The sequence below is a fragment of the Mus pahari genome, chromosome 10, assembly GCF_900095145.1.
Source record: "Mus pahari chromosome 10, PAHARI_EIJ_v1.1, whole genome shotgun sequence".
Lineage (NCBI taxonomy): Eukaryota > Metazoa > Chordata > Mammalia > Rodentia > Muridae > Mus > Mus pahari.
The window spans coordinates 89,202,383-89,216,515 of NC_034599.1; the positions used below are offsets into that span (position 1 = coordinate 89,202,383).

At 39.0% G+C, this 14,133-nt stretch overlaps 1 protein-coding gene across 2 annotated transcripts in view; it reads right to left on the reverse strand.

Annotated features, from left to right (window-relative positions):
* Positions 1 to 460: 460 nt before the first annotated feature.
* Pls1 (plastin 1) overlaps positions 461 to 14,133 on the reverse strand; it is a 94,488-nt gene continuing 80,815 nt past the window's right edge. For both annotated transcript variants that reach the window (XM_021206959.2, XM_029543745.1), the window contains exons 12-16: positions 13,661 to 13,775; positions 9,664 to 9,797; positions 9,064 to 9,187; positions 2,420 to 2,544; positions 461 to 2,201 (exon numbers count right to left, since the gene is read on the reverse strand). In XM_021206959.2, coding sequence (XP_021062618.1) covers positions 2,066 to 2,201; positions 2,420 to 2,544; positions 9,064 to 9,187; positions 9,664 to 9,797; positions 13,661 to 13,775 — 634 coding nt within the window. In that variant the 3' untranslated portion in view covers positions 461 to 2,065. The remainder of the gene's footprint in view (positions 2,202 to 2,419; positions 2,545 to 9,063; positions 9,188 to 9,663; positions 9,798 to 13,660; positions 13,776 to 14,133) is intronic.

Below are 14,133 nucleotides of genomic sequence, written 5' to 3' on the forward strand. Positions count from 1 at the left end.
AGCCTGGTCTACAAAGTGAGTTCCAGGACAGCCAGGGCTATACAGAGAAACCCTGTCTTGAAAAACCAAAAAAAAAAAAAAAAAATCTTCATATGAGGGCTGGTGAGATGGCTTACTGGATAAAAGTGCTGGTTGTTCAAACCTGAAGCCCTGAGTTCGATTCCCATGAAGGTGTAAGGAGAAAACTGACACAACAAATTTATTCTCTGATATCCTCATGTATGCATGCATGCCCATATACGTGTATCATCCATCCATACAATGTTAATAAAAACACTAGAATTTTAGAATTAATTTTTTTTTCTTATGTGAAAGAAAAACACTAAAGAAATACAGCTTTTGAGTCACTTCACTTAGGAGTTGCAGTCTTTTGGGAGGAAATAAGCTTCTAACAGATCAGTATTGACGGTTCTATATTTTTCTTTAAGTGAAATAAACACACATTCTACATACACAGCATTTTTATTAAATATATTTTGTGAGAAAAAGAACACCTTAAAGTGCTAAATTCCATGTAAATCAGATTCTTTTAGTAAATATGACAGCGGGAAAAAAATCAGAGAGGCTTGATTTAAATAATCTCAGGAAAAGAGCAGAAGCATTATATCTTCATGTAAGAGAACAATCACCAAAATATAAAAGGCAAAGAAATTTCATGTAGAAGAATATATTTCAGAATCCCACCTGTCAGTACTTCATTTAAAAAAGTCTACCCTAAACACACAGACACTCTCATTCCCGTTGTACGTTCTGACCAGTGGACAAGGAAGAGGTGGACAACCCATTCACACGGAAAGAAGTGACAGCACTGTCCTTGCATAGCAGTATTGCTCACTGGCACTAAAGTAGAAGGTCGTGGAGCTCATTTCTGGATTCAACTATGAGCAACAGAATTTCTCTACTGCTAAAACTTCTGGGAAAAAAGAGGAACATAACCCTTAACTGTTTCCAGTTTACACAGGGTTGTGGAAACCATGAAAAGCTACGACGGACATTAGCTTTTATATACACACAACTTTCTACAGAAGCCATTTGGTGGGCATGTTCCAATGATGTAGGTTTCCCTATAGCCTGAGACTAGTAAGTGTAATGTGACGCTAGCAGGATAGGATTGGTGTCAGTTGACATTCTATCCAATGTTTGGCTGAAAGTATTTGAAAGCAATTAGGTGAAATATAACGAATTCACATTCATAATTAATATTTGTAAAACATATCTCCACATATCAGATATCCACAATTGAAAAGTGTCACACACATTGTGGGGGCAAAATAAATACTTAACGGCTGGCTGACCACTTAATACATACCATTTAAGAAAAGGTGGGTAACTCAGATGACTTAGAGAAATACATATGTGTAACATCTTACCAACATATAGTATTATGCTCAATGGTGGAGATAAAGCTGTTATCAGACTAGCACATTTGAAATAACAATGGAGCTACAATCAAACTGTAAGTAAAAAGCTCCTACAGCTAAAACATGAGAATGAACCTTGGGGGTTATTCAAGAGTTTGTTCTCGTATTAAAAAAGTTTAATGTTGATGGATTATACTTATCCCTTTAAATTTTTATATGATATAGAAATTTACAGAAAATTTTAGATCACTTTACACAGTTAAGGGGAAAAAACCAAAAGGATTAAGTGAGATTATGACTTTAGGTACATTTTTTTTTTATCAAAATTAAATAACACATCAAAAAAAAATCCAAACACATTTAATAGAAGGACCTGACAAAACTTTATACAGGTCTTTTTTGAACCATGAAAAAGAATGATTAGTCTTATTTTGGTAGGACTCTTAGAAAATAAAGTAATTTAATTATGAAATAGCAGCTTGATAAGACATTCCGGCATTGGTATTGATTGTTAAGGTAATTGTGTTATCCAAAAAAAAAAGATTGACAAATTCTAACTGGTATGAACAAGATATTATTCATTGATGGATACAGAACTATTTTGAGCATACATATATTCTGATTTTTATACCCACTACATTTCAAAATTCTGTAAACTGAGACGTTCGATGCGTATAATGTGGCTGATCGCAGTAAATGCTTCATTATTTCAGTCTGTTCAATCCTTTTCCCATTAAGCAGGCAAACACAGTCATCACCATCTTCGGCTTCACTTCAACGAGGTCATCAGGCAGTGCGTATATCCGGGCGCCGATCTTCCGAGCAACTGAAATGGCGTATCTTGAAAAGAAAAGGAAGACATCTTGGGATCTGTTATCTATCTTTTGTTCTTTTAACAAAGGAATTTTTTTATAAGATTAACTTAATTAAAAAGGCTAAGGATTTTTTTAAAAAACCATATTCCCCACAGAAATTGTACTTTAATGGGTAAGAGCGTCCCTGCAAGGATTTTAGATGACAAGCAGATCGCTGTGGTCTGAGAGACCAGAAGGGCTTACTTAGCATTGTTCAGTTTGTCCTCATCAGTCAAGTGCTCTCTCTTGATCATTTCTTGACGGACTGCATTTGGTGCAATGGCATCTATTAGATCTAAGACAGGCAAACTTGTACTAATAGATGTATCCTAGGAAATAAAGATAGACATGCATGAACACCTTACCTTTAATTTTCACAAATGTCAGCCTCTTCTGGTCATAGTCATGTAACTGAAACCAACCTACAGATTATCTCTGAACTTAAGAGTAAGCTTTTCTGCAACCAACACATATAATAAGTGATTTACAATATGATTTTCCTTTAGTCTTTATGTAAATTATATTGTAGAGAGAGTTGCCCCATACCTGAATAAGATTTATGGTCATGATAATTCCTACTTTTGGCAACTGTTGCATCCATTCTGTGAAAAATAACTTTCACGATGGAGTTGATGCATTTTAAATTAATAATTTCATATTTGTAAACCACAAATTTCCACAAAGGATTTTCAGAAAGGAAAATAAAATTGTGAAAGGAACCTGGCATTTACAAAAGATGGTATTCTTGGTGACTTAAATATTTTGTTATTTCTTAATTCTAAATCCCAGGAAGTAAATGAACTATACCTTCTTTTAACAATGAAGTATGTAAGTCCAAAAGGATCAAATGGCTAACATAGCCGATAAATATGAAGTATCTGAACTGTGACAGTCTAGCACTAATATCCAAGACATTCCATTTTGCAATTACTTCAAGAGTGAATTAAAGTTGGACGTGGTGGCGCAAGCCTTTAATCCCAGTACTCGGGAGGCAGAGGCAGGCAGATTTCTGAGTTCGAGGCCAGCTTGGTCTACAAAGTGAGCTCCAGGACAGCCAAGGCTATACAGAGAAACCCTGTCTCAAAAAAAAAACAAAAATAAAAAAATAAAAAATAAAAAAATAAAAGAGTGAATTAAAAATGAACAACTACTCTAGGCAATAGAGTATTGTAGTTAAAATTATAAAAAAAACATAATCTGAACTGATTTTGCAACTTGCCTGCACATGGAAAATGGTTGTTCTTAGGTTGAAAAGTAGTTTCTATTGCTTACCTATCTAACACTGGCTCACTCCATATGTCTCTGGATTCTAACAGAACCCATATTTTTGCTGTCCATGCCTTTCATGTGGAAATGAGTTTCAAGGGAAGCTCTTGTCATTCAGTCATCTAGGAATGAAACTGAACTGGTGTAGGTCATGCATTCTAAACAAACTTTATGTATAAAGCATATAGTACATAAGCAGGTATACAACATAGGTCTGCATTAAAAATTCACATGAAAGGGCTGGAGAGACAGCTCAGCAATTAAGAGCATTGACTGCTCTTCCAGAAGTCCTGGGTTCAATTCCCAGCACCCATGATACCTTACAACTATCTGTAATTCCAATTTCAGGAGATCTAAAGGCCACTTCTGAGTTCCCCAGGCACTAGATATGAACATGGTACACAGACTTACATGTAGGCAAAATACCTATAATAACAAACAACTGACAGGGAAGGGGTAATTAAGAAAAAAAGTATTGGTGTTGGTGGCGAGCCTCTTTAATCCCATAATCCCAGCAATCAGGAAGCAGAGGCAGATGAATCTCTGAGTGTGAGGCCAGCCTGGTCTAGAGAGCAAGTTCCAGGTCAGCCAGAACTACACCAAAACAAACAAACAAACAAACAAACCCTATTTAGAAAACTGAGGGGGGGGAGGAAGAAGGAGGAGAAGGAGGAAGAGAGAGAGGAAGAAAAAGAGAAAGAGGAGGAGGAGGAGAAGTAAGAGGAAGAGGAGGAGGAGGAGGAGGAGGAAGAGGAAGAGGAGGAAGAGGAGAAAGAAGAAGTACCTAAAAGCCCTTGTCCAGGGGCTGCAATAACGTGGACAGCTCCTAGTCTAAGATGAACAGCGGTTCTATCCTGTTTAGCACAATAACTTTATTTGAGTCAAAGTTAATTCAGCTTTCAGAAATCAACAACTTTTTTCTGAATGTGAATGAGGGGATGAGCACTCTTTCATAATCAGCAACACAACCAAGAAGAGAAGCAGCTTTGGGATAAAGATGGCATGTTAAATACTGGGTCAAATGGTCCTGAAGCCGGAGGGACCCCTGCACTTCCCGTTATTGTAATCAGTACCCTTCCTCTTTAACTTAAACCAATTTGCATGCCTACCATCGAAGCCAGAAACACATTTTTACTAAACTCTGGGATGGGGATGCCACAGGATTCTTGATTTTTACTAGAGTATAATGAAAGTACAAATACAGTTTCTGGCCAAAAACAGCTTCAAAATAAATGACTGAAAATAATTTGAAAAATGTTTTGTGACATTTGAGAGGCCATAAACTTAAGTTTATTTATTCTAGAAGAAAACAGGTTTTGGGATACAAATGGAAGATTAAAAAAAAAAAATTAAGCCTCTCACATCTAAATGATGCTGGTACTTTATTTAGCATCTTTTCTGATTCTGAAAAGCAACCCATCCCCTTTTTCTCAGTGTGGACTCTGCAGACTACCTGTATGGAAATCAGCTGGAGTGCTGGCTAGCACCGAGGATTAGAGCCCTGTTAAAGGCCTGATGGTACAGCTAGCCTGGCATCTGATGGTACAGCTAACTTGGCATGCCCCGGGCTTCATCCTCAGCACTGCAAAGAAAACTACGGACAGAACTAGTCACCCTCACCAATAATGACTCTGTTAATCTGTCGATGAAGCTGGACTCTAGGGTGTGACACTTTCTAAAGAGAAACTTACTGGTTATGTCACTTTAGGATAATTTTAAATTTTACCTGGCTCACTTTTCATACAGTTCTATGATTCAAATACAGACAAATGACCTAATTGTACTTTATTTTGATTGTTTACATACTTGTGGCATTTTAAGTATATCTTGATTTAGGTTTAGAAAATAATGTTTTTTTTTCCTTCTATTTTTCATGTTTTACCATGGGAAAAGTTTTTACTGAATTAAATGAAAAGTTTAAGTTTCTAAAGGTGATACCAGATCCTTAAATAACAGACCTAGCTTCTGACTCCTCTGACTTGCACATTATCATTTAAGACATTATTTTATTGCAAAGGGGTAGAGGATAGTGTGGCCATCCTTAATTACATAGCTAAAGACATTTATAGCACTTTCTTTTAGGTTAAGCACAAAGAAATTATATAAGCAAAAGTAGTCTCTATAATCTTGATTTCTGAGATAATAAACTTTTTCCCTTGATTTGATACTATATTTTACTATTGATGTTGATGTTGTTTTTAAAAATAAAAGTAGAAAAAACAAGGATGTGACCAAGAGAGTTTTCTAAAAGACTTAAAAGGAGCCACTTCACATAAAATGGCCTTTATATATAGGCAGGGCCATTAGTGTAGCAAGCAGCATTATTGAGCCTTTACTGTGTACCAGACATGCTGAAGTTGTTTTCTGTTTGTTAGCTTATTTAGTTTTACAATGACCCTATAGGACAGACATTATCACCATCTCGGATTTCAGGAAACTGAAACACAGAGAGATTAACAGTAGAACTTGTCCGAGAAAACACAGGTAATAAATGAAAAGTCAGATATTCGGTTGTTTCATTCACCAATAGATGTAGGCCAGGTGCTAGTGCAAACTGCCAAGGTCTCTGAATAACAGATGCCTTCAGGCACTGCTATTCACCACCCCCTTAGCTGATTTACAAGGAACTTTGGACACATCAGATTGCACTGCTCCTTTTCTTATTTGTGTACTTCCTTGAAGAGTAAGCTCTTTGAAAACACTGGTAGCCACCATAACAAGGCACCTAATAGCTTTGATATTAACAGAATGAATAACATGTCAGTCACATAGGTAGCAGGTGAAACCCAGCACCATACAACTACAGAGTTTGGTTTTGAATCTGTAAGTAGACAGATGTTGATAAGAAAGCCAGTTCTTAGCTGGGCGTGGTGGCGCACGCCTTTAATCCCAGCACTCAGGAGGCAGAGGCAGGCGGATTTCTGAGTTCGAGGCCAGCCTGGTCTACAAAGTGAGCTCCAGGACAGCCAGGGCTACACAGAGAAGCCCTGTCTCGAAAAACCAAAAAATAAAATAAAATAAAAGAAAAGAAAAGAAAAGAAAAGAAAGCCAGCTCTTTCTTCCCTTTCAAAGGTGCATGGTGGCAGACAAGTTATTAATGTCTCTAATGCTCACCTTTCCCTCCTAGAGTTGTGCAGAGTGCTTCGTGTAGTGACAAATAGTCTCACTGTAATTATTATTAATCGCTGAAGTACTACTTCTCTATCTTCTTGGTGAGGGAAAAATTCTTTACAAATAAAAGGGTTAAATATGTCTTCTCTAAAGTGCCTAACTATATCATATGTCTTGAATGTGGTTAACAATTTCTTACTAGTACCACTTGATAACCTTCAGCAAAACGCCTCCTGTAACAGGGAAAAGCCATTTGCTGCCCTGTTCTTAACCTCTTGCCTTTGGTTATCAAGCCTCTTCTACAAGTCATGTATTCTCAAGTCATGTATTCTCTGCGAACATTCTCCATCACAGGGTTTGTATAATATATGCCCATTTTCAACTACATCTGTCACTCACTGGGTCACAAAGTCTGAATTTTCCGTTTTAACGTGTTGTCTGTTTTCTCAAATTACCCCAATCATCCATAACTGGCTGCTCTTTCTCCTGCTGCTCCAAAGCGAGAAGCCAAGTCCCATCTCACAATAGCTCTGCTGGGAGGCCTACACTCTTCAGTCACACCGGGCCTCCAGCCCGTCCTGTATGCATACTTGGACTTTTCTTTCCGAAACAATCTCCTTCTTCACATTACTCCTTTTACTCAATATCCCTTTATTTAGGACAAATTTCTCCCCCATCTTGACTCAATCTGTTTTGTACAATACACTGCCGTAGACACCGTCCTCTCACCCTTGCCTTTATTCAAGATGGAAGCTTCTAGCTTGCTAACTCTCTTTTTTGTCCACCAATTCAAATCCTTCCTCCATCTAATGTTCAAATCAACTTGTACATTCATATTCTCTCTCTCTCTCTCTCTCTCTCTGTCTCTCTGTCTCTCTCTGTCTCTCTCTGTCTCCGTGTTTATTATATTCATGAAGGTATATAATGTACTTCAAGCTCATCTTCCACCATCAAACCTGCTTTCTCTGCCCACTCCTTACTGACCACTGAGTTGGGAAGATCCGTCAGACCGTAAACTTGACAAAATCATCTGTACTGGTTTATTTTATAATTTACTCCATAGTAGTATCACATTCATTTTATAAGTTTTGCCTTTAATGTAAATGCTAAACACTGAAGGCTAAATAGACATCTTACACTTCATGGCTTTTTCTTTAGCTAGATCTAAGCCAATTAATAGTAATACTTCAATATATTACTGTTTCCCTAAATGTTTCTTCATTGTATTTGATCACTTTAATTACTTACTTACTTATATATTTATTTGCTTGTTGTTACCAGGAATCAAACCTGGGTCCTCCTGCATGTTGGGCAAGCATGCTACCATCCTTATTTGTTAATAAGTATTAGTAAGTATGCAAGTATAACATTAGCATAATATCTTCAAAGATGACCAACTAGAGAATGTTATTTAATATACCACATTCCTATTTTACATTTAAAATATACTTCATATCTAAATCATGTAGACAAATCACAGACTGAAAGTTAGTTTAAAAATAAATCAACAAACAATAGTGTCACTAGTGACTTCCAAGCTATAAAAGAAGAAAAAAGGATGTACTTGAATTAGGACCCAGGGAGTATCTCTCCCAAGATCTATTCTGTTAAAACCACGTGGAGCCTTCATTTTTATAAAGTGACTGAATTCATCAATACATGACATTTCTGCTACTCTCAAACACTGTTAAAATACATAGAGCAAAGGCAGAGAAAACAATAAAGATGGGTAAGTATCTTTATAGCTTAGGGCTTTGTCTACTGGCACTTTTAAAGATAATTTTAAAATAGGCATTGCCGGGCTTTTAATATAATAAAACATAATAAAAATCACAAACACAAGGGTCACTGGATGAACATGTTCAAGCAGACATGCTTATTTGTAGCTTATACCAACTTGCATGCAACAGCAAAACACAATGAAGATGCATGGATTAGTGGGTGTGTACGTGTGTACAGGCTGCATTCCCGTGCTTTATGGCTCATCTGCAAATGCTCAGAGGACAGTGGTAAGTGCACCATGAAGCCAGATGGGAAGAACTGGTTCCTACCCGTTTTCTCAATCCCCACTTGCATCGGTTTGGCCGGCTCTGTATGCCTTGAACATGATGCCCATGCAACTCAGAGACCGCTGCTAGGGGGCACAAAACATTACAGGTCCTATATAAACAACCAATGCTTTCCACATTGTTTTTTCTTTACATTTAACAACTGGATTTTTGACTCAACTCTATTTCTAACATCAGATTACCATATTAAATGCACTAACCTGCATTTGTGTTCAACAGATAACCAATAAAAAACTACAAGAATTCTAATTATCACTAGGTTGTAAATGCCTAAATTCCTGGGTCATATGTTTCTGGGGTCTAATACTAATATAATTCTGAACCTCACTAAGATAATTCTCATTGAAACTCCCTTCTATGAGACTTAGATAATAATTGTTTTTTATTTCATTTCTTGATTACCTTGAAGCTGGAAATAGAAGTACTCTTGTTTGCACTTTTAAGGGTCTGGTTGACCCATTTAATAATGATATCATCAGTGACTTTTTCACCTTCTCCAAGGTCTGATAACACTTTCAGCGTGTATCTGCAACAGAAACAATGAACTTGAGACAGGGGGATGATGGGATTTGTTCTCACACATAACAGACATCAACACTTAAGAAACAGCCAAGTGGTCCTTCCACCTGGAACCCCAGCACCCATGGAACTGAAGCTGGAGGATGGCAAATTCCCATCTCCAGAAGTTAATATTCCTAACTTTAGCCTGGCATTCACACTTCGTTACATTCCAAGGTTATGCTCACTAACCAAAGCCAGACACTACTAAACCAACAACTCCTTACAAAGCCATTTAAATGGTATTGATGTTAAGTGATTATATTGCTGGAGATTAGCCCATTATAATTTTGAAAATACATAAGCACTAACAAATCTTCTATGGGATTAACTCATTTCACATTGGATGTCACTTGTGTCCTTGAGTCTCTGAAAATAGCTACATGTTTGGTTCAGATGATTTGTTGGAGGAATCTGTGTGACTTTAAAGACATGAGCCTTTACCTTCTCATCAACTGCCACACCAGTGCCAGGGTAAGTGTTGGGTTCCCTTCATTTAAGTCCTGCCCAGCGATGCCAACCAAAGAGAATTTGGCTTCATTCTTCCCAAGCTCAACTGCATAGTTACAGTTTTCAATCTGAAAGCACAGAAAGCTGTTAGTATAAAAGCAGATCTTAAAAAACATCCCCAGACTGTTCCAACTAGTTCAACCACCTGTAACAGCAATGACATCCTATGGGACCAAATTTTATTTCATAGTAACCATTTCACAGGGCTGGGATTGACCTAGATTATGAACATGGCTGGACCCTGAAGTCCTGACTGCAGCTTATACAGTTTATTAATGAAAAGTCTATGGCTAAAAACTCATTTTGTGCATTCTTTGACATTCAGGTCCTTGTCCACTTGATCAGCAAAGGCTCTGTCTGGGATGTGGCTATTGTATAACAGTTTCTGCCAGGGAGGAAGTCTCTTAAGACTTAGGGTGTTCTAGTCAGGTGTGGTGGCTCACACCTTTAATCCCAGCACTAGGCAGGCAGAGGCAGGTGGATTTTTGAGTTTGAGGCCAGCCTGGTCTACAAAGTGAGTTCCAGGACAGCCAGGGCTATACAGAGAAACCCTGTCTTAAAAAAAAAAAAAAAAAAAAAAAAAAGACTTAGGGTGTTCTAAAGGTAAGTAAAACATTCCTGGGGGCTCCTCCCTCCCAAGATTATACAATGAATATGGACTGCTGAGAGATGTTCTCAGAGTAACTGGGCTGCTTAGATGAGCCTGAGACCAGCTGAGCCATCTGAAAAACAGACTCTCCAATCTGCTAAGAACCCCTTCAGGTTATGCAGTGAGCTCTAATTTTCAGGTTTCATGAGCTGTCACTGAAGACAAAGTGGGCCTTGGTGATACGGCTCTGTTTGAGTCCTTTCTGCTCCTGAAAGTAACCCCTCACCCACACCTGTATAAAGAACCCTCACCCGTACTCCTATAAATGACCCTAATAAATAAAACTCCTTGGTTCACCAATCCGGACTTCGGTGGTGTCCTCACCATGGCCTGTCATCAGTTCTCTATCTGGAGTGAGAAGATGCTTACTAGTTCAAGTCGCCCCAGGAATGAATAGTGTCATGCAGTGGGAAGACAGTGGGAGCACAGTGGGAGCGTGCTTTCCTAGTATAGGAAAGGCTTTGGGTTCAATCCCAAACATCACAAAGCAAAACTAAATAACCTTAATGGAGCCACACTTCCGCTTCATTCCCATCTACTACAGCAAAAATCTGATTTGTAAACACTGTGGTGGCTTGAGTAATGTCACCCATAAGCTCATATATGATCATGCTGAGTCCCTAGTTGATGAACTGTTTGGAAGCACTAGGAGGTGTGGCCTTGTTAGAGAAGATGTGTCACTGGAGGTGGCCTTGTTAGAGATGTGCCAATGGAGGTGGCCTTGTTAGAGGAGATGTGCCACTGGAGGTGGCCTTGTTAGAGGAGATGTGCCAATGGAGGTGGGTACTGAGGTTTTCCAAAGCCCGCAGGAAGCCCCGTGCCTCCCTTTCTCCCTGCTGCCTGTGAATCAGGACGGGAAGTTCTCAGCTACTGCTCCAGCCCATGTCTGTCTGCTTCCTGCCGTGATGATAAGTGGCTGCTCCCTGAAGCTGTAAGCATGCTTTCTTTTATAAGAGTTGCCTTGGTCATGGTGCCCCTTCACAGTGACAGAACATAACTGTGACACGCACCAAGTAAATCATTTCCCCACCTACTCAACTGACTTCTAGTCATAGGGCTCCACTAAGCCCTTTCTAACATGTTTTGGTCCAGTCTACATAGTTTTCTTATCAGTCATCGCCTAGTGATGTACGTACAGAAGTATGCTTTTCATTTCCCACTTTACAATTTTTTCTCTTTGTGATTACAGTTGTAGATATATATGTGTGTGTTGCATGTGTGTATGAATGGGGCATACGCACGCCACAGCACACATGTGGGGGTCAGAGAACAACCTCAGGCATCAGTCCTTGCCTTCCAGCTTGTTTTTCTGCATACCCTAAAGCTTGAAGTGATTCCCTGCCCCCACTATAGGAGTACTAGGATTATAGACACTGGTTCTAACTGTCCAGTTTGTATGTGAATTCCTGGGATTTGAAGTCAGGCCCTCAGGCCTATAGAAAGAACTTTTACCCACTAAACCACCACCACCTGAGATATTTCTGCTCTGGTGAAACTGTAAGCTCTAAAATCCTTTTTATTTTCCTCTTTTTACTTTAGTACTTGGGTGTTTTGCCACGTGCACACAGTGTCCAAAGAGACCAGAGAGCACATGGGATCTTCTAAAACTAGAATGAGACATGGTTGTGAGCCAGTATGCAGGTGCTAGGATTGAACCCAGGTCCCTCCGAAAGAGTAGTCAGTGCTCTCAACTGCTGGGCCATCTTTCCAGCCCCAGCTCTTAAAATCATATTATACTAGTAGGAAAAAGGTGTTTATTAGATACACTTTGGAATGAACACTAAGAAAAATAGTATAATGGCTTTTCTTTCAACAGTTAGTCAAGGGTCCATTCAAAATAGTTGAGCCAGAGATGCACTGATAGACATACACAGACACAGACACACACACACACACATGCATTCACACTCAAAATTAATACGATAATTTTTTACTAAAAAGCTAAAACAATTCTAGTACTCATAGTTATCCCTGTTTAGCTTATTTAGTAGAAGTAACCATTATGGGGATGTATATAAGTTAAATACATTTCTAGTTTATGAAAGTGATGTGTAACACAGGTAACTGAACAGGAAGAGGGACAGTGAGGATGACAGGAAACCTTTCCAATTAACTACACTCATGGCTTCTGTGTGAAATACGTTAAGACAAATTCTTAGGAGAAATGATGGTGGTAAGGAAGGAGTTGGGGTTGCTGTGTAGAGTCCAAGATGGTGCCAATACAACCAGCAACGAATAGGAAACCACAAATTAGAGCTAATGTACAGGGCAGGTAGAGAGGGGCGCCTGGGGTTGCATCTGGTTTTAAGTTGGGTACACAGCATCACACCTGGCTTTTTATACAGGTCGTAGGGACTGAACTCAGGTTTTTAGGTTTGCACAGCAATCACTGTCCTGTCCTGACTCAGCCATCTTCCCAGTCCGACTTTCTAGGTTTTCATAAGTCAATAAGCTGAAATTACACGGTCAAAGGATTGCATTAAATAGTCTTGCTATATATTACCAAAGCGATTCTAGAAGTGTCATAAACATGAGCGCTGTTTCTAAGGGTTCATTTCTCAGCTACATACCTTCCCACCACTATCTGTTCCCTTCCCTTTGTCTACCCCACTACATGATGCCATTAGCATAGGCTAACAGGTGGCCCTTGTCTCTTAAAACCCCACAGTTTTCATTTCGCTCACAGTCCCTGGTATACATATCACCATCGTTTATGCAGGGTTTCCTAAGCACCATCTCACGGTGTGCACTTTTCTCTGTCATGCACTGTGCTGTGCAGGTAGTAGGAAATCAAAAATATATCTGCTGCATAAATGAAGGAGCACGCTGCTAAGACTTAGCAATTACAGCAGAAGAGTGCACTCAGGGTACATCTCAAAGAACATAAGTACCACAGCCTGTTAAAGATGAAAACAGTGTAATGAAGTGTCTGCCTGGAGGACTGCCTTCATCTTTCTAAACACTTAATAACCGAGCTTATAAAGCACCCGTTAAGTTTAGTCCGTTTTGAATTGAAATAAATCTACAGGCACAAAGCACACATTGACATTTAAGAAATGAAGCCGTTAGCCGGGCAGTGGTGGCTCATGCCTTTAATCCCAGCACTTGGGAGGCAGAGGCAGGTGGATTTCTGGGTTTGAGGCCAGCCTGGTCTACAAAGTGAGTTCCAGGACAGCCAGGGCTATACAGAGAAACCCTGTCTCAAAAAACCAAACAAAACCAAACCAAACAAACAAACAAAAAAACCAAAAAAACCAATACAGTCACAGTCGATCCACTCACCTTCTTCATGTTCCCTCCCAGAGCAGGATACGGAGGCTTGTTCACCTGGCTCCAGTTGACTGGCACTCGGATCATCTCATAGAGCTGAAAGATCACCAAAGCGTCTGCAAGGTCACTGAAACAGGGGGGAAACACATATCAAGAAGGGAAAATAGTCGGTGCTATCACGGTTAAACGTACGACAGGTGGGTGTGTGTCCTCAAACACACAATGGTCATTTGAAGCTTAGAAATGACAAGACACTTCATTTGATGTCAAACTTTCAACCTAAGAATCTGTCCAATCTTTTTTCATGTTTCTGAGGCATTTGTATGCACTAATACACATGCACACATATGAAGATTTGTGTTGCCACTGTTTTTATAAACTCAGAAACAACTTAAATGCCTAGTATTATAAAAACATACTATTGAGTCAACTAAACTTACTATAAACTCCTGGGAAATTAAATTTGGTCTGAAAAGACTGATATA